The sequence below is a fragment of the Mastacembelus armatus genome, chromosome 17 (genome assembly GCF_900324485.2).
Source record: "Mastacembelus armatus chromosome 17, fMasArm1.2, whole genome shotgun sequence".
Taxonomy (NCBI): Eukaryota; Metazoa; Chordata; class Actinopteri; order Synbranchiformes; family Mastacembelidae; genus Mastacembelus; species Mastacembelus armatus.
Genome location: NC_046649.1, coordinates 9,852,617 through 9,877,872, shown reverse-complemented (window position 1 = coordinate 9,877,872; position 25,256 = coordinate 9,852,617). Strand labels below are relative to the sequence as shown.

At 40.2% G+C, this 25,256-nt stretch overlaps 1 protein-coding gene across 2 annotated transcripts; it reads right to left on the bottom strand.

The window, feature by feature from the left end:
• Positions 1–139: 139 nt before the first annotated feature.
• On the bottom strand, positions 140–22,342 carry pkn2a (protein kinase N2a). Of its 2 annotated transcripts, none has more exons than XM_026314342.2 (23): positions 22,026–22,342; positions 16,292–16,456; positions 15,712–15,847; positions 11,486–11,640; positions 9,206–9,335; positions 8,906–9,051; positions 8,472–8,685; positions 7,475–7,660; positions 7,171–7,280; positions 6,899–7,042; positions 6,627–6,702; positions 6,117–6,273; positions 5,732–5,858; positions 5,058–5,194; positions 4,798–4,873; positions 3,832–3,923; positions 3,469–3,645; positions 3,157–3,219; positions 2,990–3,066; positions 2,616–2,758; positions 2,368–2,475; positions 2,140–2,220; positions 140–2,038 (listed from the first exon to the last, which is right to left on the bottom strand). In XM_026314342.2, the coding sequence occupies exons 1-23, from the start codon at positions 22,044–22,046 to the stop codon at positions 1,835–1,837; spliced, it is 2,925 nt and encodes a 974-aa protein (XP_026170127.1). In that variant the 5' UTR covers positions 22,047–22,342; the 3' UTR covers positions 140–1,834. The 2 variants fall into 2 exon arrangements, with proteins under 2 accessions (XP_026170127.1, XP_026170125.1); XM_026314340.1 differs by lacking the exon at positions 22,026–22,342 and adding an exon at positions 17,705–17,986.
• Positions 22,343–25,256: the final 2,914 nt, after the last annotated feature.

Sequence of the window (25,256 nt, the reverse complement as noted above, 5' to 3'; positions counted from 1 at the left end):
GTTTTACTGCTCTGATCTTTTATAAAATAAATGTCCACAAAGGAAAGAAAACATGACTTCTCCACAAACTTCAGATTATCATTTCCTTAAACAGCTGAAATTAGAGTAAACTATTAAGAAATTAAAAAAAAAAAAGAGCCACTATTACAAACATTTAATTTGTGCATTCATGATAGGTAATAAACAATGACTGTAGAAATGCCTTTCTTTGTTTTTACATCGGGGTGAACAGCAACAGTTTTGTGACTTGAGTATTGGTGTACCATCCATAAAGTTTTCATCTTTTCTGGCGACATGCACAAGCAAAGAATAAAAAAAAAAAACAAAACTTTGTACAATCTATTTTCATCATTATGAAATGTAGATAATTAAAATTATGGATAAAATTAGTGCTTTCAGCTTAACTGTGTGCATACAGTATGTATATAATATACCCTGCCCTCCACTGTAGTGATGCATATCAACAGGCCTGCAACAGTTAAGTTGATTTTGTATTTAAGCAAACTGACACTGGCTGGGCCAACTGTGGCAGCTCAGACACTTAAATCACAACAGAGTGGGAAGCATTTAAATGGCATTTTGACAGAGACCTAAAATAACTGAGTTTAGTATGTTCCAAAAACCTTGTGGATTTTTACACATTTCGTTTGTCATTGGGTTCATTTTCAGTCCATCAGTCTGGTTACTGTTTTTAACCATGAAGATTTGTCTGCTGCTCATATATATATGTGTATAAAAAACCTGGAGCTGAAATCCAACTGAACTCAGCTCTGATGAGTTAATGTTAACAATTTATTGTTCGAAAAAGATACCGCAGCACCATGCAGCATGTACATTGTTAGAATTGAGTTCAGCTGAATGTCAATCCAAGCTACAGAACAGCTGGAGAGCAGATTAAAGAAATATTAAATATTCAGCATTATTTCATCTGGCCAAAAGGTATTTGTAATGATCAATTCATTTCCAATATAAAACTTCCCAGTAAAAAGGGTGGATAAGTGTTAGGTGTAACTATGTTGCTAGTACTGCTGCTTTATGTCAGATACTATCATTGGTGTGGCTCCTTATGTGCAGACATGCAAACTGAGTGAGCAGAAACAGAAGGAAGGTGTTGAGCTGGGTTGCGGACAAGGACTGGGGCCTCTACACAAAAGGCAATGTAGTGTTAACACTCTTACTTGGTTTTCAAGTCAAGAAGCAGCAGTAGTAGTCGAGATGTTTGTTGCAGTTGAATCAGTGATGATTCCTCGAGCCTTTTAAACTCACTGAACACCAGTTTCAGACATGATTGTGGCAGAAGTGTCAAACAAATGTCCTTTAGCTGTGGCAGGGGCTTTTTCAAAGAAAGAAAAACACAACAATAAAATATACGACTGAATATAATCTGTACAGACCAAACAACTGAAGACAGTGACACTGAATAGCGTGATAAGGATGTTGCCGTCTTCTCTGAGTTCATATGAAAAACATTCTCAGTGGTCAGACAACAAACATGACGACGTGTGCAGGAGGACAGAGCATCCCCTCCTTCTTCACTCTCCAACAACAGCTTCTTTTGTTTTCTTTTTCTTAAAAAACAAGTTCTTCATGTGGATTAAAAAGAAAATAGGGGGAGGGTGGTCTTTGGGAGGCATCGGAACAATGTTCTCAATGGCACAGAGTTTCACTCAGAAGCTCAGGGAGCCAAGTTCACTGTCCCTCCTCAACATTTTGAGAAGAGATTTTAAAAAAAATGTGATTTACAGTCACCTGCTGTGTTGGTTGGTTCACAGTGTGTGTGTGCATGTGTGTGTGTCTGTCTGTGTGTGTGTGTTTAGAGGGGCTTCAGGTGACACTAACACCAGTCAGCGATGTAATCAAAGTCAGAGAACATGTTCTGCTCCTCGGAGCTCAGCATTCGAGGTTCCCTGGGTGGGGTTAGGATCGGAGCCTCTGAGGTAAATTCATCATCGAAGTTGCTGACGTCATTGGTGCCCTGGATGGTTGGCACGAAAGGCGGCTTCACCTTCTTGGCCAAAAGTCCATTCCAGTCCACATTCTGTCAAGAAACAGACAAAGAAAGCAACATTTGGTTTTATTGTTTGAATCAGAAAGTTATCAATGCTCATGTTTTTTTTTTGTTTTTGTTTTGTTTCTTACCCTGAAGAATAGATGTTTCTTAACCTCTTCTGCATCCCTTTCTCCTGCTCCCAGACGTCGTTCCGGACTCCTCCTTAAAAGCTGAACACAAGGTGTAAAATAAAATACAGTAAATATCAAACTGACCACTAACAGCACAAACTGGGCCCTCTCATACTCTGGTAATAAATGCAGTTTGTGATTGTGTAGTTGTAAAGCTGATAGCTCTGTTCTCATCTATCTACACACCCTCCTCATGATGGAAATGGCCTCGGTTGAGAGGAACCGTGGGTAGCGGACTTCATCATTGACAATGCTGTCAAACACCTCCTCCTCGTCATCACCAGGGAAGGGCGACTGAAAGAGATGTGCCAAGATAAAACAGATGAAGGACAAATGCTGCTGAATGTGAATCATTGTCAAATGGCATGATAGTAAATACGCACTTGGTTGTGAGGTTTTTGTTGTGTAATACTCTCGAGGAAACATGCACTCACCTCTCCAACCAGCATCTCAAAGATAAGGACGCCCAGTCCCCACCAGTCCACAGCACGAGTGTACGACGTTTCAGTCAGCACCTCAGGAGCTAAAAACTCTGGGGTGCCACAGAACGTGCTGGTGCGGTCCCTGAAGCCCATTCCTAAAAGAAACACATACATTGTTCCATAAAGGACCAGACCTACTCCAAAACAAATCACCATCTAAGGATGCAATGTGTAAAATTTTATGTGTAAAAGACTTAGTGGCATCCAGTGGTGAGATTGCAGAATGCAACTTTCTGAGCACCCCTTAAATTGTGAAGACAGGCTGTAAAACACTTATTTCAACCAGTAATTCTTTCACCATCAGACATGTTATTTCCCATTTTTACCTTCTTTGCAAAGTCCAAAGTCGGCAATCTTTACATATCCCTCAGTATCCAGGAGAAGGTTATCCAGCTTCAAATCTCTACAGATGACAACAACAACAAACATTGGTTTTGAACCTAACTCTTCCCATAGAAAAGAATTCTTAGTATTTCAAGGACTCCATCGTTACCTGTACACAATCTTATGGTCATGTAAGAACTGTAATCCCAATACGACGCAGGCTGCATAAAATCTGCAAAGGAATAAAACACAGAGGAGATTAAGTTACAAGAGTTTTACTGGAGAATATAACAAATCCAGAAGGGACATCTTCCAAATCTGCCCTGCCACCCACCCACACACCCACACCCACACACCCACACCCACACCCACACCCACACACACAAAACAAAGTGCACAGTGGCAAATGTTTTTATAATATATGTTAAAGCCAGTTTTCTCAGAGTATCTACTGCAATAAAAATGATCTCCAGTCACTCACACAGCCCTGGGCTCAGAGAACACGTCGGCATGGATGTGCATCATCAGGTCGCCTCCTGCTGCATACTCCATGACAAAACAAACATGCTCCTGTGTCTGGAAGCATGCAAACAGGTTGACCAGGAAGGGATGGCGGACGCTGTTGACCGTTTCAAAAATCCTCTTCTCGCACATCAGACTGGAAAGAGTGGAGATCATATGTCAGAGCAGCATGCAAAGACAAAATTTGCACTGCAGTACAAGAAGAATGTCACACTGACACTAAACAAACCGCTTCCAAATTCTTTCACATTTTCAATTTTAGCTCTGTACCATCACAGCGATGACATGTTGGTGAGAATCGGCATCAGTTTGAACCGCTTACCTGTCCACCTCATCACGAGCCACAATGTCGCCTTTCTTCAGAGCTTTGATAGCAAACATCTCTCCTGTGCTTTTATATTCTGCTAACAAAACCTGCAGAGGAAAGATACAGTTCAGCCTTCGGCCTACTTGAACCTGTTGGACTACAGCACAAATAAATTAGCTGATTAATCAGTGACTCAAAATAAAACTTAACTGGCAGGTTTTTTTTTTAATCCCCAGCTGATTGTTGAAGTAATATTAGTAATACTACAAATATTTTCCAGCTCCAGCCTGAGTCCTGAAGATCTGATGCTTTATTCAATACAGCAGTCTGAATAAGAATTTGAAGTACTTCTACTACTACTACTTAGGTAAATAATACTTAATACTTCTGTTTTGCTACATTTAAGGTGGAAGTATTATACTGTTTACATCTATGTGACAGCTGTAGTTAGCCGTTAGTTCACTGATTCAGAAGATAAACAATAAATAATCACTATATAAATTATGACACTTTATTCTAAGACATTTCAGCAGTACATGAAGTACTGCTAAAATTAGTCTCGACAATTAGATTCCAACAGCTGCAAAATTGAAGTGATGAGAACATAATATGCATTAATCTGAAAATGAGCTTCATGTTTTAACTTTTAGGTATATTTCCCTGGTAATACTTTGCATTTTTATGGAAGCAATATTTTGCTTTGGCATTGATACTTTTACTGTAAGTAAATAGCATGTGTACTTCATGTATTGTGTACCATCACTTGTCACATATAGTAAACTTAATATAATGGGGTTTGAGGTTGACATCACCTTCAGCTCCAGAGAACTATAATGAGCATTTGTTTTTACTACCTTCTGACATCTATAGACAAAATTCTGAAATGATTCATTGTGAAAAATAAGGCAGATCGATCAGTTATGAGCACAGCTTTTGCAAAAAAAAAAAAAAAAAAAAAGCTAGAAAACAAATGAAACATACCTTCCCAAAGTGACCACGTCCGAGGACTGCCACACATTTAAAGTCTTGGAGGCTGAAATGAAACTGTTCTTCTTCCCTGAAAAGACATCAATACATCAATGTTAAATCAGTCTGCATTAGGTAGTTCATTTTTTAATAACAAAAATACAACATACATAAAAAATTGTCTTAGTTTTTCAGCAAAGCCAGGGGGCAGTATTTAGACCCTTTTTTCAAACTGCAGCACACCCCCAGCATGTCAAAGCACAAGGCTCTCCTACCTTATCTCTGTGTTTTTCTGGATGGCAGTGAGCTCCAGGTCTGGATGTTGGAGCTCCTCCTGCACCACTCCATCCAGGTCTGTCTTCACTGCCATGCTGTTTCTCTTATTCAAGAAGTCAAAAGAGGAGAGTGCGTCCTGTGGGGAAAAAAGAAATGCCCTTAAATAATAATTTTTTAATAAACATAAGAACCATGTTCAAAATGACAAGGTTAGCTTAACAAAGTATATTACTGTTAATAGAATAAGAGTTCTTGTTTTATTTACAAATAGTCCATCTGATGACAGAGAGGTGAACAATAGACAGTGCGTGTGAGCTTACTGATTTGCAGCGTTTAAAATTAAAATATTGCTAACACTGTATTTTAATTTAGGACTGCAAACAAAAAAATATAAGGTATCTGCCTTTACTGGAACTGGCTATTACGGTAGCTGGGAATTGGTGAATTCCTGTGTTTCTGCACTGGCTTTTCTTGTCTGGCTGGTTGTTATCTGATGCACAGGAAAGCACCACGTTATGGGAACATGGCATTGTTTTAAAAAAACAAAACAAAACATTGTGCCCATTTTCATTAACAAAAGTAGAAAGGAGTGCAACAGCAGCTCTGTTTCTCCTCCATCTGTGATGTATTTATTGCTGCCTTAACAATATTTGTGATTGCTCCAACACTGTACCTGTACTTCCTCTTTGTTGGGAATCTTATCCCGCGTCATTGGCTCCCGGATGTCATCAGGTACCGGATAGTGTTTGGGTCCTGGAGTGGGCTCTTTGTCAAAGTCCAGCTTGGTCACCAATGGGTCACTGTGTATTAACAGAGGTACAGCTTAGTGATGACATTAATGATTGAAACACTGACTTTAAATTTCTATCCATTTCCATCTATCCAAGGCTGGTGACCAAGCAGGCCTGCTCTTCACTCTTCAAGTGCAGCTATAAATGTCTGGGTTTTATCTTATTCCCAAGTTAGGACTCTTTTCACACCTCCATCTTCAACTTAGCATGAGCTTTAAATATCTTTCATGTCTACATGTGTGTGTGTGTGTGTGTGTGTGTGTGTACCTGGTGGGTGTGGGTGAACCAGGCAGACTGCTGTGCCCAGTCTCAGCAGCCTGTGGGCTGAAGGAGTTGGTGCTGACAGTTGGTATAGCTCTTCTCACCAGGCGGCCCCAGGTGGCGATGTTGATGTTCATCTGAGGAGCTCGCAGGAAAGTCTTACCTGATAAAAACAAAATGAAAGGCACAAACAGGAGGAGGTGAAGAAAAGCAGAAAGGTGATGATGTCTGTCAAGGGCAGTGAAAGACAGCAGGACAAAGAAAATAAGGAATACATGCGCATAACAAAAAAACAAAAACAAAACAACAAAAAAAAAAACCTTTTCCTTAGCCACCTAGCAAACAATTGGTATATTCCTATTTATTTTAGAAAATAAAATTGTATATAGGAAAATGTAAAACAGGAAACATTATTAGAGACACCACCCATCCCTGTTTAATCAAATGGATGTTTCTTCCTGCTGGGGAGTACAGAACTTCTTAGAGTGCAAGGCTGCACTGACAGCAATGACTTACCTTGCTGCTTTGAGAAAATCTTCTTTTGTCTTTGCAGCTTTGGTCGTCTCTCGATCACAGGGTTGAAAAATGTTACCTAAACAAATGTCACGAAACAGCAATACAGTTTATCCTGATACAGAAACATCCTGATATTTCACCATGTTGTTTTCTATTTTATTCATTGGGTCCACTAGTGTGCTCGTTATCACATCTGTAAACATCTAACTACCCAAGGCCCTTTAATGGAATTAAACTGCCTGCTGTATGTTAGTGTGTGAGTCTGTGTGTACCTCAGCGAACAGCATCCCCTGTGGCTCTAGGTACAGACACATCCCGTGACGCTGGTTGTCCAAAAAATCTTCCAACCTCAGGAACTTGACGGCGCAGAGTGAACGCCAGTCGCGCCAGTACACAGAGATCTCCAACTCACGAGACTAGAGGAGTCAGAGACACACAACAAACAGATGTGAAATACACAACTCCTGCAGCCTAAACAACACAGAGTCAACACTCAGGTTAGGTCAGAGGCAGAATTGTGTGTGTGTGTGTGTGTGTGTTTTACCCGGTCCAGCTCCAGTGTAAACTTCTGGTCCCAGGCCTGGTTGCTGACCGGCCTCCAACTTGTCTGTCCGACTACTGTGTTGTCCAGCTTCAACACTGCGCTGATCTCATCTGAGTAAACATACACACATGCTATTAGATACTGTAAGTGTATTAAACATGTCCAAAGACTTAATAAGTGCTGGTATTATAGACAAGGTAATGTGATTTACTGGTTAGCACTTGTTAAAGCTTAACATTAGTTAGAATTAGTTTTCATCCATATTTACTCTTTTCACACAGAGCTCAAGGTCAGTTCTACTTACTGGAGAGCTCCTCACTCTTTGTCAGGTTCCTTGAGCTCACACCGCGGTTTCGGTTTGCTCGGCTAATGAAGGATGAACGTGTCTCACTGGGGCTCCAGCCAGGCAGTGGGACAGATGCAGCTTTGGAACGGCCTGGGACATTTTCCAGAAGGTCCTGACAGCCCATGAGCCTGACGTCTAACGTGCCTGGAAGTCAGGTGGGACGATACACATTCACTCATCACACGACCTGACACATTGCAATTTGTTTGAAAATGTATCAGGTAGAAGTTATTACATATGGTTGATAGTATAAATATGTTTCATAAAGGGATGGATGGTTTATGAGTTGGGCTACCATGGCAAGTCAGGTGTATCAGCTCCACAAAAAAGACAGAAATCTTAGGCCTAAAACAATTGGCACCCTACCTGCAGGGCTGTTTCCATGGTAACAATGAATGACATTTGCTGACAAATCAACTTGTGAACAATGTTGTTGCAATGAGACAAGAAACACTTTAAAAGAGCACATTACACCCTGGATGATATTAGACTGTGCAGAAGGATGGAAAAGGACCTGAAGAGCAATGCATCAGTCGTGTTTTCTTGTTTGAAAAGTATCAATTCAAAGAAATCAGTGCAACTTATGCAACATTGTTTAACCTGGACAGCTTGGTGCAATTCACTTACAGTTAAAAACAGCTGAAGTAAACATTTATCTCCAAAAAAACTATACATCTCCATCATGTTGGCTGATTTCTCCTGTGACTAAGTCATCAGTGTGTTTATATGAATAAAGCTCTCATGGTCAAAAATGGGAGGACTTATTAAATGTCACACGTACAATGGTAAACTTTAAAGCACTAATGATGACTGCAACACATTTGGTGTTTTCACTAAGCATGACTAAAGAATTTCTTTTCTGTTTGGTGATTAGAGCAGATGCTAGCATAGTGTAATTCATCTCAAATAATCAGGACACTTGCAATATGCACCACTCTGTCCTTGGTCCAGCTACCTGTGAGTGCAGCGGGTTTGGTGACTGTGCTGTACTGGTTCTGTGTGGAGATGATGCTGGATCTGGGACTGAGGGCCGGCGAGGACAGCAGGGACAACTCTTCTATGATGCTGCTGCTGCGAGGGTGGTTTTTAGGCAACTCGTTGAGGCGCTGCTCCAAGGAATATCGCAAAAGGTCCAGCTTTTGACTGGACTCATTAAAACGAGCCTGTGCCTGAAGAGATCAAGTATGGAAGGAAGTACAGCAGAAGGAAGGGGGGAGGGGGGTGATGGTTGGAGAAAGGTGAAAAGAAAGAAACATCAATTACATGGTACAGTTTCTTTAGGAGGCAAAACAGCAGTTCTGTTTTCATTCCAAGCCCATGAAACTATATCACATTTTAAGTGAATGTGGTTTTTACATGCCAAATGCACAAACACAGACACTGATCTACCTCTGAATGTGCCCTCTTTTCTGTGACTTTTCCTGAGCCCAAGAGTTTCATGACATTCTTCGCTCCTTCGGCTACAGCAGACTCTATTCTGGCGTGGTGACACAGCTCCTCCACCCGCAGGTCTAATGGGCTGATGATGGCCTTTTCTGGAGGACGAGGAATGTTATTTATTTTAATGCAAAATTATTTAAAGGCTTTGTGTGGACATGTGTTGTATCTGTTAATTCTGTTTTTATAAGTCAGAGGCATTTCTCTTGCAGACTAATTTTAACAGATCATAAAACACAAGCTAAGGCTTACCCATCACATCATTGTTCTCAAAGCTCAGTTCACTAGCCTGGCTGGCTTTGAGGATCTGCATCCTGATGAACTCGATCTTCGTCTTGCTGTCCTGAAGCATCTGCTGGGCTGCTGCTAGTAACTTACGATCCTGTGAGTGACAAGGAACGGTAACTAAAATATTTAAAACAATCATCATTGTTTTGTCTTCTGAGTAAAATAACTTTGGATGTGAGGCGTTCAAAATGCACGCTATCCCTCATTGTGTTTTTTGTTGGGAGCAAGTAATACAAACAGCCATGACCACCAGTTCATGCCCTTAATTGGAGCTTAAATACTACTGACAACATGGAAAATATTATTCACAAAAAGAAGAAGAAAAAAAAAAAACAAAACATCTTATTGTATTTTGTAATCACTCACCCTTTCATACGTGCAAATATACACACTTACACAGACACACAATAACACACGCATATACAAGAGCAAGCAAACTCCACCCAGAATTCCTCTGAAGTTTAAATCCTGGTTGTTGCTAGTGGCGCGTGCAGGAAAGACCTCTGTCCAGCAGGCATTTCCTCTCTGACATCAGGACATGACTATTTCCAACTGGAAGGTGCCTCTGTCCGTCTGTCTGACCGGAGGTTGCTTACAAAACATTGTGACCACCCCTGGCCAGACAGACTGTGGGGGTCATGTGGTTTTCAGTCCCTCTTTCCTGTACTAGTTACATATTTTAGGCTCTGAAAGTACTCATTGTATGGAAACCACACTCACTTGGACCCAAATGACAAATGTCTTTGGTGTCTTGCTGGGTAAAACCTGGTAATTCATAGCTTTATATTTACTGCAGGGTCATGAGAGTAGTATCTGTCTCCTTATTTGACTCTTGCAGGGAAGAAAATGCCCCAAATTCTGAACTATTCCTTTAAAGGTATTTTCAACACATGAGAAAGTACAGCTGACATATCTGAAGAACCATATAATGAAGTGCAGAAATGCTGTATATCAGTGGCAAAAGCAGTTTTGACACTGCGGAAACCCTACACTGTACGAAACTGTCTACTACAAAGTGGTTTCAATTACTACTGATGGACACAAGCGCCGAGATGTGCACGAGGCTCTCAGTACTCCAGCTGCAGTGGTTATTCATGGTGGCTTACACACATAAGCACGTGCACACACACCCCAAGTAAATTATAGTTTTTCCTGACTGAGTATTAGCTGGGCCACAGGCATGGTAAGAGCTTTGTGAACAAACAGCAGCGTGTATGACACACGGTATGTGTCAGTGCCGTCTCATGTTTCCTCCTCCCCTACAGTGAAGCTGTGAAAGCAAACCTGCTCAATCTAACATATGCAGAGTGGAAGCGGCTTTTCTGGGAATGAGTGTGGCCACAGTCACCCTTCTAAGAGGACTACTGTGTTTCCTTATGAAAAAAAAAAAAAAAATTTCTGCACTAGTGATTATTAGTCTGCGACATATAACGATACAGCTCCTTCCTGTACTTGAATTTGTGGTCATAGGTTTGTAAAAGAATGACATACTTACAAAAAAAAAAGAGGTAAAAGAAGTAGGATTTGCATAATGGTAAAACAGGTTTCCAATAGTAGTGACTAATAAAATATTAAGTCAGTTTTGTGAGGAAGCAGGTTGACGGTTTTAAAAGGTCAACTTTGAGCTGTTGAAATACATTTAGATCATGTTTCGTGTAATTCCACTTCAACAGCATCAGAATGTCAAAAGGTGAATAAAACCTGATGGTGACTAAAATCAATTAATGTGTAATGGTAGTTTTTGTTACTCCTCTCAGACTGGTACAAGGTCATATCAAATATCAGTACAGTTATTTTTGTAGCTTTGACCATAATCATAACACTGTGTGAACACAAAAATAATAATTGAACCTGTTGTTTAGGACAGTGAAGCCATTTTTATAGATGTTCCCCTTATTTGATTACAACATAAATGTTGCCAATAATTTTTCATTGTGCAGGAATACTGTGTGCACAAATTTAAACCAGGAAGTAATCAGGAAAGTGTGACTAATCATTTGGGACATGTTTTATTTGATTTGTTCATCTAACATGAAGATCTGTCCAAAACCATTATCATCATCTGACTGCATGTCACAATATTGCTACCAAAATCAAATGAGAACTATAGAAGCAAGAGTCCACCTGTATGAAGCTGGAGTTTACTGATGCATCAGTCACACAGTGTGTACACACTTGGCACTCTGACATGAACCAGCAAAAACCTGAATGCCAGGTGGACTCTCCTCTCCTGTTGAATCCTACCTTAGAGGACCCGTTGGAGTACATCTGAATCATGTTCTCAGCACCCTGTTTGACCTTGAGCTCGATGTCATTCTGTCTTTTCAGGGCGGCGAGGCGGCTGCTGCTGGCGCATGTTCTGGCCTCGCTGTTCGGAGTATCTGGGGTCACAGGGCATTCTGGGTAAAGATGAAAAACAGCACAAGATATGGCTTCTTGTAAAAAAACAAAAAAAAAACAAAAAACCAAACAAACAAAAAACTCCGCATGTGGTGCTGGAGTTTATCACAAATATACAATGACAGTAAATAGTAAATACATGGAAGTTCTATTTTTGGCTGCCTGCTGTTTTAAAGTTAGTTAAACAGTCTAGCAGCTCTGCAAGAAGACCTATGACTTTGCTTATAAGAAACATGTCAGGTAGCAACTTCATGCGTCACATAATGTATCCAGAAAGGTCTAGTGTTTATAATTTGACCAGGTTTGTTAGCACAAGACTCCATTTGACTCCCGCTCTTGACACAAGAGAAACTGTACAAGGCAACAATGGTACGAGCAAGAATTTGAGATCAAAATATAGAATCAGGGTGAGAATGGCTATGAATTTTTACACTCCATTATGGCTTCAGGTTTGACTCCGTGATAATCATGTGCTATCACACAATTAAAAGTGATCACAGTTAATTCATATTAAATGTTGCGTCATTTCCATGAATCTCTTCTGGAGTCTGCTCTAAACTGTAATAATAGAGAGAAACCTTGCGGGCATCACTATTCTAGGCACATGTAAAGAAAAAAGAAAAAAGAAAAAAAAAAACAAGTGTGAACTTGCAGACAACCAATACTATGGTTACGTTACTGTATATTCACACTAATAACAATGCCAGTTTTTTTTAACTGCTTTTTGTTCAGACCACACAGGCCGTTACAAGAACATAAAGCAACTGCACCCATATACATACATTAGAAGTTACACCATGTAGACACACAAAGCAAAAATGAAGAAATGTCTACTATCCCCTTAGCTGGACCACAGCTCTAGAGGGTGAAATCACTATTTGTTGTGTATTTTTTCTCTTTGTCAAGTCTGGACATGAAAGGTGCAGAGAAAACCCCTCCCCAGACTGATCACTGGAGCACAGTGCAAATTATTCTCTCATACACACATACATGCATGCATGCACACACGCACACAGAGGTGAGGTGGGCAAAAAACCTGCCTGACTTCTCCTGACTTGACTTGCAAGTTCAGTTTCAGTCTAGGCTGTCATAAAGGATCTCATCTAAGAAAAGACCCAATAAGTAAACTTTAAAAAAGATGCCACAGCCAAAATCCCCCAACCAAGGCAATTTATTCACTAGCAGCCACCTGAAAGTCACTAAACTCAATGTTTTTCCTTTTACATTTTATTTTAAGTCCTGTGGTAAAAAACAAGTCAAATGAAATCAAATACCTCAAAGATATTAAAAAAATCTGACTTTGCTGAAGATGTCAAGAGCTCATCTAAGTGATTCTGGCATTACCAAAAATACCAGCGATGAGAGAAATCAGTTATTCTCTGAGACGTTGCCAAACACAGTAACAATAACCAGCAGGCGGGTCTGTGATTCATTCAGTCTGAATGTTTCCTCAAAACACTGCCTAACGATTCCTTTGTACACCTGCAGGAGATTGGAAAAAATAAAAGCATGCGATTCTTTAAAATTAAAGTCTAAATGATTCATCTAATGACCCTTAATAAGCTGAGAGAGCATCACTGCAGAGGTTTCTGTTAGCAGGCTGTAGTGGAGGATGAGCCTTCCCTCTGACATACACAGAAGCACACAGGGCTAGAGGCAGCACTTGACAGGAAAAACAGAGTGGGCAGTAAAGTCTCATCCAAACTGCAGATCTGTGGAAAAGCCTGTGGAGCAAGGTGAGAATTTTACACAGGGCTTGGGGCAAAACTGACATTGCATAAGAGTCAGTGTCAAAGTAATCAGATTAAGTCAGTGTCATAAAAATTGTTTAGAAAAGCACATGCAAAAGTGCTGCCTCATCTAGTCTAGGTTTTTGGCTTTCTTTTCTGCATGGGGGGTGCGATTCTGATAAGGCTGCATCGAGCCAAGAATTCAAGGACCCTCCTGCCCAAACCCACGTTGGTCTGGAGGACATGTTACTGAGCTACTGAATAGCTACAGGGCTGATGTCAGTGCTGGACAGCTGACAAGGGGAACCCTCCCTCAGATTAACCCCATCTGTATCTGATGAATAACACACTAACAATACTCTCCAAACAATTACATCATGATTTGGAGAACTGGACTTAAAACTAGCCTGGGTGGTTGTCACTTGCTTGAAAGGAAAGTGAACTGGGCTTTTATTCAGAGAGTAAACTGTTGATCTTGAGGCAGGTTACTTTATGAATGAGATCATATGGGAGAGGAATCTGACTGTTGACCCTGCGTCAGAGCTGCTGCTCCCACAAAGGCCCTGAGAGCAAGTCAGTCCATTTCTGGCCTCAGCTGAGTGGCGGAGAATAACCAGAGCCCCTCAACTTTCTGCTGGAACAAAAAAATATTCTGGCTGCTCGAAGGAGCAGAGCAGCCCATTCCTACTAATTCAGGAAACAAGTGCCATCTCTCTCAGATTCATGAGCTGAATGCATTTCAAGACATCTTCTCCTGAGCAAAGCCGCACTCAGCCCCTCTTGATCATAATGCAATGACCAGCAATATTCTGTTGGCATGGTGTCACTAAAAAAAACAAACAAACAAACAAAAAAAAAGCGCCTTGTTCATCAGATGAAAGGGTTGCCAAGTCAGACTAAATTTGTTCCCACTCAAGATAACCATTTACCAAGCCATCCCTCCTTCCCTCCCAGCTCACACACAGATGGGCACACATCCCTCCTCCAGAATGCACTGGGGGGATGTGATGCTAACTGGAAGAAATACCATTCCTTCTCTTCCTGAATTCACCCGCACACTTGCCACCAATAAATACTCTATAAGGCAAAGACCATGTTGAACACGCGCTGCTGTTGTGGTCAACTTTTTCCAAATTCCATTGTTGGCGACAAACACACAGGAGCGGGCTTTCAACAGCCTCGGAGGGGAACAATCCACTGCTCATTGTATCTGTCGGTGGAATGTGGAACGCAACAATGTCAGCCTCTGGAGAGTGAGTCACCTCCAAACACTCAATGTGTGCTGTGTGTTTCTGCATGTTTACATGAGTGTTGTTCTGACACAGCATTGTCAGAATTTTTCACTCAGTGATACTTAGCCTTTACAATACAACAGTATCCATGCAAGAGATTACTAAAGAGAGACTGAAATTCTCTGGGATGCATGCTTTGTGACACTGTACCTAAGAAAAAGCCCAGTACGGCTCACAAAGACATCTCTCTTTTGACTAAAAAGCCATCCAATGTAGAACACCTGGACAATGAAAAACTATAAAGAATACATAAAATAATGGACAGAAAAACTACTGATTACATACAGTGATTTCAAAAAGTATTTACGTACTTTAAGCGCACTTGTAGTTGTAGATTTAATGTTAAATTGGGTTAAATCACAATTTTTGCCCATTAGTCTACACTCAATAGCCCATTATGACAAAGTGGACATATTTAAAATTAAAAAAAAAAAAAAAAAATTCAATACATAAAACAAAAAGTTTTGTCTAGATGGCGGCCAAACAGACCCAAAGGGGTCTGAATACTTTCTGAAGTCACTGAAAGACCCTACTCTTATAATGTGTTGCCTGTGAAAGCTCATTTAGTTTGAAAAACCAGTAAAAATATGTCCCGTATTTGTATATCAAATTCTAATAATTAATCCCTCTATTTATCAATGTTCTGATTATGTTTGCAATTACTAGATTAATTGACTGGTGTACAACATTAGAAAATAGTGAAAATAAAGCTCTTGGTGACATTGCATCGCTCTTCAACAATCACAAAGAAAATGAGTATGTCCTCAGTTTTAATGCTGAAACAATGAAATTGGTGTTAATTATCAAAACAGTTTCTGAATTTATTTTTGTTGAATCACTTATTAGGTGACTAATTGTTTCAGCTCTATGTAATATAATATGTAATCAACCATACAACTCCATCCCTAAATACTGAACTATAAGTGATGCAACAGCACGTGGCTGACACATGTGTAACCAAGTAAAGCAATGGTCACCTGTCTTTGCCACTTGGTTAATGTTTACTAAACGCTCTGGAGCCACTTTGCTGTACTGTTTCTATGGTTACCTAGCAGTTCTTCTGGGTCTTTGACCACAATGTGGGCATTGAGTTCTTGTAGCTGCTGGTGAAGCTCTTCTACCTTCTTGTTAGATTTTTTCAGCATGTTATCAACATAAGCCAGGCTCTTCTTGTCTGTGGTGACCTGAGGAGAGTGGACAGTTTGTTAAATACAGAACTTTTACAGGGAAACTCCACCAGTTTTAATCAGACATGTCAGGGTGAGGGTTACTGAGCCAGTGAAAAAACATTGTATAACATCTTCTGAGATACATGAGGAGCTTTGGCAAGTGTTTGTCAGCTTGGCCTTGGAGAGCAGAAACTGATGGCATACAGTTGGAAAGGCATGGGGCCAGGGAGGGTCTAACAAAAATATGTTACCAGTTGCAATTATGAGAAAAGTGGCAGTGTGTGTTTCGGAAGCTGATCTGCACTACTGCTCTTCAAATCAGGTGATCAAACTGTCGCCACTTCAATTTTGATGATTCTTGTATGAGCCAGCAACATTATGGAAGTGCACTATTCAACTGATGGAGCACACTTCTGAGAGAGAGACTGTCACACTGTAAAGCTAAATCTGGGATATTACCTTGCGCAAATTTTCGGCACCTTCTTTAATTTTTAGCTCCTTGCGGATCTCACGGCGGATTTGCTCCTTGATCTCATCCAGCTTCTGTTGGACCATGGTGTCAGAGAGGTCCAGGTTGTGTCCCAGACCTAGTTGCTCCGCCACCAGCTGGCCCTTGGCATCCCCCTGTAGGAGGACCAGAGAGGAGGAGGAGGAAGAATAAGATGTGGAATGCAATTGAGAGAAAGATAGTGAGGGAGGAGGAAGATGAAGATTAGAAAGTAGAAAAATGGGGAGAGGACAAACAGAGGTCAGCGACTAAGTAAACACATGGTGCACACTGGGATTTTTTGGAAAGTGTTAAACCAGCAGAACTTATGAACAATATAAACTGTTGAGGAGACAACAAACACCTGCGACGTTTCAAAAGAGCTGACATTGGCATTCATTTCCATTTTGTCTTGTGTGCCAGCTCGTAACAGCAGTAAAGAAGGAGCAGGAGCTGCAAACATATTAGAGCAGTCTGAGTTCGCATCATATCAAATCTGTGATCCACCACTGATAAACAGCTACTGCTTACAAGTTTCTGAAGTTGTAATAAATGAAGGGAAAATATGTTCTGACCAAACCTGAGGATCACAGACTCAACACTGGAATATTTTAAGGTCAACCCAGTAGAGTGGTGTGTCTTGAACTCGATCAATCCTCTGTACGTGCTGTTTTCACTGCTGCTGTCACTCACCATTTACCTGCATCCTAAAGCTGTCACCTCAACTAAAGAGGGATTAGAAGTAGCTTCCTGAATGGCTTCAGCTTTAAAAGGTTATGATTAATACAGTGGTGTACTGGTGACGTTTAACTAGTTGATCTGGGAATATATCTGCAACTACCCGAGGACTGTGAATGATCATTTTATCCCATTTCATTGCTCAGTTAATCAATTTAAATTCTCTGGTTAGAAAATATCTACTCGTTTTGAGTTTGACATCATCAACATAACCATTTAATAGTGTTACATAGCTACAATTCCAAAATGCAACATTTCATCTCAAGTAAGTGAAATTACGATCATAAATATAAAGTCTGCCCTCACTTTGGTGCTAATACCTGGTCATTTAATTATGCATACGCATTGTTGAGCTGACAGTGTATGGAACTGGGCCAAATTGGCTTTGTGTGGAAATGACCTTTTCCCATTCATAAAAAGAGGCCATAGGTAGAAGTGAGAAACATCATCACACAGTGACTACCACAAGATCAGTGTCTTGTTGCATTAAACCCAACAGGACTGTTAGATTATAAAATAAGTCAAATAAATACACACTATATCCACATTAAGGCTTAAAGCAGTTAGTTTCCATTTGTCTACCATTAATACCACAGCTGCCTAAAACAAAACAAATCATCTAGCTTTCACTAATCCCTGTGCCTTACCATAACTTCATCGGTTTCAGTCAACTCCATCTCTACATCATTTGAACAAACCAGTCCTCGCATGTTCTGCTGACGGACTAAACTGTCATCACATGAACTCCACTGACGTTTTGCTGTTTAGCTGTAGCAATGATATCCTCCTCCACAAGGGTTAGACTAGACCATAGCTGGCAGATGCTCCATCCATAGCCACACTTAATTACTCTGCTACTATCTGATTTTCTCCAGCTCTCTCATTTTGCTATTTCTTTCTCACATAGACAATTGACATCAACTGGGAAGATAAACCGTCTGAGCAGCGACAGCCAAATCCCTCTTAACTTGTCGCTCTGTGAGGTCAGAGCAGCCCAGAATGGGACCTAATCTCACTCTAGGCTGAGGACTGCATCTAAAATTAGCCCAAGTTAAAAACATAACACTAGCTGTCCACTGTGGCAACCCCCCCCCCCCCCCCCCCCAAGAAACTACTGTAGCTAAGGGAAGAAAAGGAAAAGTTGACATCTCCACTACTACAGGAGGACCTAAAGTAGAAAATAGAGTTCACGTCTCGGTGCACATGATGGAAGTTTCATGGTGTTGTTTTATCTACTATTGGAAACAAAGCATTTTAAAATACACAGCTCACAGAAATTAACTGTGCAAGGGTGTCAATGTTAAATACAAGCCACTAAAGCACCATAAAGGCTGTACTGTCCAATATTCCTTTTTCAGTTTTACAGAAAATCAGCTTAGCCATCAAGGACCACATCCACCTACTCTCCATAGAAGAGAAGAGGCCATATATCACATAACAATAGACTTTTATTTTTCTACTAATTCAACAGATCATGAGACAAGTTCTGGATCTGGGTGAACTACCTCTGCAGTAAACCCTGAAATAATCTACTTCTCAAAGACTGATTTCTGTTAAGAAAATACATAATGTTTATTAAGATCAGGGTATTCAAAAGGCTCAGTCATACCTTCACCTGGCCCTTTTAACCCTCACCAGAGTCCTCTATAGGTGCTTGCTTCAGAGGTAACTAAAGTTTGCTCATGCCCTGACAGAAAGGCTCCTAGGTGACTCATAGGTAAAACAGAGATCATAACTCCTGTTAGTGGAAGAACGGTGTGATGGGAACACAGCAGCTCTCTTCTTCAGCTCATTGCCTTGTAAAACTTGTTTGCACTGTTAGCTGTGTTTGCCCAATGTGGTATGAGGACAGCATGAGGATACCCAAAAGAGCCCATTTTACTGCACAACAATGCAAGGAAATCCATGAAAGGCCAATCAGATAAGGTGGAAATAAATCAGCTAGTAGACCCACAAGGCCTGTGTATTAATTTGGGATCAAACAAAGAAATTCAAAGAACGAGAGCAGCCACTCATTTGCAAAACTGTTTTCACCTCTGGTTTCTTTGTAACTGCAATGCTTCCTTGAGCTGCTCTTTTGCCTTTATCATTTCTTTCTGCTTGATTGTACTGTCTAGTCAGGGGGAGTGACGCCACACCAGGAACTCGAGACGTATTAGGCCCAAAGACGAGTGAAGCAGAAATTGTAAGCAAATGTTTCCACTCATAGCACAATGCATACAGTTTATGATGAATGGAGGAAACTTGTTCTTGTCAGTGTGGCTCTGCTCACTGTTCTGTATGATATTCAGAGCTGAAAAGAAATGGAACGACTAAAGTAAATTAACATCTAAAACCACGGCTATACATTTTGGCCAATATTACAAAAAACAAAAAGAGCTGACAGACTTATTCCATGGATGAAATACAAATCGCTGATTCATATCAAATAAAAACATTTAAGGTATAACTGACTGGCAGCCACCTAGAGAGCTATGAAATAAAACTTTCTGTTCTAACAAAGGTAATGCAACAGTTCTCTACACCTTCTGGCTTTGTTAAACAGCTATTTTACTACCTAAAACATGAAAGGAAACTGTGAGGTAAAAGCAAATATGAGGTCACAAGCGGGTTAACTTATTCCTTACGCCTGAAAGCTCCAAGTCCAACATCAGGAGCTCGATTCAGACAATAGGACAGTGGAAAACTTTAAGCCACTATCCAGGCTCACGGTTAAGTCGAGCCCTTGGCATTTCTGCAAGAGGCCTATCTCAGCCTACAACCTGACACCCAGTCGTATTACTCCACAGCTGGCTGCAGAGTACTGGCAACTGCCTTGTACTCTGTTGCGACCAGAAATAGCAACACAGGCTAATAAACGTAGATCCCACAAACACAGCTTTCACACAGGCCTTACCCACACCCCATGCCAAGCCAAAGTGTAGCTAATGTTTTGCACTTTAGGTCAATGTTAAGGGTCATCTCTGAGCCATACAGACAATACATTTATTCAGTGAGGGCTGCATGGTCACAAAATGAAAATGAGCTACAAACTGCACAGAAGCACCTGTCTCCCTGCTGAATCGATCTGGTTCATGTGAACCACAGCGGTGATTTATGTTAAAGTTTAGCTCACTCAGTCCACCAAAGCTAAAAAGTGACATCCTTTCACAGTAAAAGCATGATTTTTGTTTTAGCATTTTAATGTACTAATAAAAACATGCAAAATGCACTATGACCTTGTTTCAGAGAACAATATAGAGCTGGGCTTTTGTCAGTGACGAGCAGAATCAGTCCAAAAACAGAGTCAGTATTGATTATGTTAGCTGAAATTCACAGGCCAGTTTATTTTTGCCACTACACATATGTTTTAGGACAAACACTTAAGCTTAGTTCATACATAAAATGCTAAATGTTATATTACACTCATCAGCAAATGTCCTACTCTTTTTTTTAATCTGTCCTCAGAAAAAAACATAAGTAATACATCTTCTATTTTTGTGCCTAAACAGGTTATCAGAATCAGATGGGGTACTGTGACAGAAGGTTGTTGGAAGGTCTTTTGGTTATTCTCAGTGGGGTTGAGCAATATTTCTGTGTAACTGATCAAATTGTGTAAACACAGTTTTACTGTCCAAATTTGTGAATAAAAAGAGAAAAAAAAGCTTTTGAAACTTTTGCCTTAAATGACTATTTTCTAATTACCAATGCTGGTTCATTCAGACTCAGCTGAAAATGGCCACTGTGAACAATTAATTATAATAAATCCAGAGCAGAACACATTGTTCATCAGGTTGAGTCACCCAAACATGTCACTGACAATGCATTTGTGCAACCATCTGTGCTAAGCAAATAAAATAAATGTTTCCATTCAGTATATTATGTCTTTCTGTGATTAAACTGGGCTTCAGCCACAGTATCAGTCACATGACGAAAGGTCACCACCACCTGTTGCAGTGCAGCAGGTTTGAGTCTGAATCAGAATAACATTACAGATAAGAAGAAATATTTAATCAGATACTTTTCATCTGTTTCAGCTTTTTTAGCTCCTGTAACCAACCCTCAAAACTCACAGCAAAGATGAGTAAGTGTGAGTAATCAGACTGGTGTAGGTTTACAGGTGGTTTTCGGGGGGTTGGGGGGTTTGATGCTAAAGCAATGGCTGACTGCATTTGAAACGTGATTAGATAAAGCTCTGGATGAGTCTGTGGCTCTTGGACAATATTTTATTCTCAAAGATTTATTTCAGGTCTTACGTCACTCAAGTGAAACCACATTAACCAGTGAGTCATGGCTGCTCATAGACAACAATGAGTTTGCTTACACTCAGCAGCTCCTTTAAGTATATAAAAAAAAAACAACAACAAAAAAACACACCTTAATCTGCATGTTAGAAAAACACATTTTATCATTATTTATTATACATTTTCTCTATTCTCTTACATTGGTTAGTGACATGTTTTAACTTCATCCGGTCTGTAACGCGTTTGGAAAAACCTTACTCCTAGGAAACCAGTGGACATGATAGTAACAATTTAATTTTATCATCCTTATTATTTTGGACTTAAAGCAGCTGATAAATAAGGAGTAAAGTTGAAACCAGCCCAGTAAACTCGCTCCGTTTTGTTTACCAAAGTAACGTTACCGCAGGTTGACTTAACGTTAGCCAACAGACGTTAACGTTCAACAAACTTTATTCACACGACGCGGAGCAACAACTACGGCTCTTTCCACAAAGTAACACTAAACCTTCCGCACAAACTTTAAACATTTCGGGAGAAGTGAGTTTGGAAAATAGTTTCCCAGGCCTCAATCCATGGATGATTCCCAGACTACCCTTAGAGACCCAGCAGAGGCCCTTCAGTCAAACACAGCACTATGGACTCACAGCGACTCGACTCTAACCTGGTAAAACTGTTTGAAAACTCATAACTTTTCACTCTGGGGCCAGTTTGCTCACTTTTAACAACACTTCTCAACTTTTCCTACCTGCACGGAATCGGCGGCCATCTTGGTGCTCGCCTTTGAATCAAATCCTACTGGGAGAGAGGAGGGGAGGTGGAACTCCAAAAACAAGCCTCGTTTTAAGTTTCCCTCTCTGGCGACGAAAAGACGGGCTTATTTTGACCAAACTATCGGTCATCTCGGGTGTACGGGGCTTCCCATCCCGTCTTCACTCTCCTTTCACGCGGTCGCACCGTCCCGGAGGTGTCCCGCAGGGTGGACTGGTGCTGTGGACTAAAAGCTGCAGCAGAAATCTGTCCCGGTGCAGCTGCAGAAAGAGGTGGTGGTTACACTGGGAGCGTCCGCCCAGAGGAGCTGCTCCCAGCCCCGACACTTAGCACACATCTCAGCCAAATCCTCACATGGGCCTCACTGCTGACTTCCAGTAATATCAGGTTTATGTTGCTCAGACTGGACTCTGTCATAACTTATTAGGTCTGCGCCCTTTTATCTGTTTGTGAGGAAGAATTGAGAGGCTTTAAGTTACCAATGGAGGCTCTGCTTTTATTTCTGCAGAAAGAAATAGCGAATAAAATTTAAGGATTGTATTAAAAGTAAAGGTGCTTATTATGCAGCTTCATGGAAGGGTTGGCACCCTGAACTATACAAGTACTGTAGCAATACCTCTATATAAAAATAGTCAGTTACAATTAAAATTTAGCCATCCAAAAAATTTTAAAAAAGTATAAAAATATCTAAGTACATCAGTCACAAGCACAATACTTGAATTCAGGATATCATAAGAAAAAATACTCCTTCCAAAATACCAATAAATGTTATATTTGACTTACCACTTTTGGTACACTAACATGTAGACAGGATATAGATGGGCAGTAGGCCTATAGATGTAACTTCAGCTGCTTTATTCTATAACAAGGTATTGTAGTCTATAAGTTGGTCCCATCTTTTGTATGTAAAACCTTAATTAATTTGCAAATTAAATTTCATAGGTTAAAAGCTACAATATTTCCATCTGAAATGTATTGGAATTAAAGTATAAAATGAAAATAGTAAAGTACACTTTACTCCAAATTGTACTTAAGGGCAGTATTTGAGTAATTGCCTGTCTGACTTAGAGCCTGTTATTGGATTTTTGATATTGTTGCATCAGTAGGGTATGTAAACAACATTTATAGGCTATTCCAACAATTTAGTATCACACTATATGAGTGGATACTAAAATATGGGCCCTCATAATAGATACATTAGGAGGAGCGTAAAAGTCATTTACTTCGGAGTGAAATGTTGGATCCTACTTCCTCTAATAAACTCAGCATCCTTTCGCTGTCCCAGGTTGATAAATGCCCACAACTTCACAAATCAGCAGTTCCTAATTTGTATTAAAACGTTCTGGTAAATTTGTAGTGTGCAACCCCAGCATCATGAGGGTTAGTCAGCCAGACCTGATAAAGCTTCCTCAGAACCACAGAAGACATTATACTATTTTTATAATCTGAGTAGTACTTTCCACCACTAATAAACATTTATGTGAAATCAGTGAAAGCCTCCATTTATGATAAGCTGTTCAAGGTTGGATAATTTCAACTACTTCTTTATAGTTAGGTAGTGTAATTTCTAACAGCACGCCATATTTATTAGTTGAACATATATTTTGTACAGATAACTACAACTGTGAAATAAATGTAGTGCTGTAAAAAGCATAAAAGTAGCTTAAAGTACCAGCACCTAAAAACTGTATCCATGTAGTGCATATAATTACTGTACCTCAGGAAGACTGTCAATAATTCATTAATAATCATCCAACTGGAAGAGAGTGTAATTCAACTTAATAGGATCATGCAGATGCTGACAAACCAGCTGAAAACCAGAGCTGCAGAGCAAACATAAGCTTCTCTTCTAAATAAGAGTCAGAGTTTACTTTTTCAAGTTGCCAAGCCAGATAGAGTAGAAAGAGCTGCTATAAAGCAACCGCAGGACAAACACTTTTTAGGTCCTCTCCACTGGGACGACTACATGACATGTCACACCTCAGTGAGAAGAGTTACTGCTGCATTACATAACCGGGAGGGACACAGTCATCTCCAGCCATATGTCTTAGAGACTGGGCAGTCTGTGCTTAATGGCACAATGTCTCATGTTTATTGGTGTGGACAACAACACTGGCTCCTCATTCAATAAAGTGAGTGTTGCCCACACAATAAAAATGGCAGAGGCCTTGTTCAGGAGACCAATAAATAATATGTTCTTGTTAAAATCCATGGAGAAGTCTATTTTGTCTTTCTGTCTCCATGTTGATGCTCTCCAGAGCTGACAGACGACAGGTGCCCCAGACAGGACATAGTGGTTTTGGCTTTCATATACGGATCAATAAGGTTAATATAGCTGGTCAGCCACAGTCCATACTAGATGGGTGCAGTGTTTGGAGTGTGACAAAGGAATGGAGCTTGTATAATGTAACACTGTGTCTGTACTAATGGGTTAATTAATATTTAGATTTGCCTTTATCAAAAACACACAAGTCTGCGTGGTTCTGTCCTAACCCACCTGTTATTGCAAATAACGTTTAAAGTCAGAAAAAACTATACTGATCCGCAGGTCTGTACCTAGAATAAACATGACAATTATTGTCTGATTAATGGGATGATTAGCAGGTTTATATTTGGCTGGTAAGTACTGCTGAAGGAAATCTTTAAAAATCAAACAGGCCCTAATGCATAACTTCCAGTGTTTGGCAAAAACGTGTTGCACATACAGATCTATACCTGTATGCTGTATCAAATATCAAAATTTGAAAGGTAGCCTGTTACCAAGGCTCCAGAGTAGGGTGGACACCCTCCATGTTTATCTGGGTCAGGGGGCCAAAATCAGGAAATGATGAGAGATTAATAGAGATGAGTCAAATAGCTGTCCAGGGATTTTCTTAGAGCAGGGATGAGTAACTGAGTGACAGCACTGGTTCACTTACACTGTCTCCGGCCCCAGGTGATTCATCGCACTTCTCATAACCATGTTACATCAGCAACATAGTGACTACCACAATAAGAAAATGTTTAAGACATACAAACCAGCAGGCGCCTAAAATATATGAAAACCTTCTGTGCTTTTACAATTATAAATAACATGTATAGCATTAACATATTCATCTCACTGAAATAACTATATCAAATTATCCTGTAAGTGAATATAGAAAGGAATGAATTTGAAAATGGATACACAAACACAGTCAGATCAAGCAGCTTTGTCTCCCTCTGCAGG

What these genes read in the sequence shown, in the direction of transcription:
- pkn2a (XM_026314340.1), bottom strand. Translation starts at nt 17,767, where the DNA reads ATGCGAGGACTGGTTTGTTCAAATGATGTAGAGATGGAGTTGACTGAA. An exon ending in AGACCCAGAAGAACTGCTAG is followed by an intron (nt 11,641 to 15,711) that starts GTAACCATAGAA and finishes ATCTTTACCCAG; the next exon opens with AATGCCCTGTGACCCCAGAT. An exon ending in AGGGGATGCTGTTCGCTGAG is followed by an intron (nt 6,703 to 6,898) that starts GTACACACAGAC and finishes ACATTTGTTTAG; the next exon opens with GTAACATTTTTCAACCCTGT.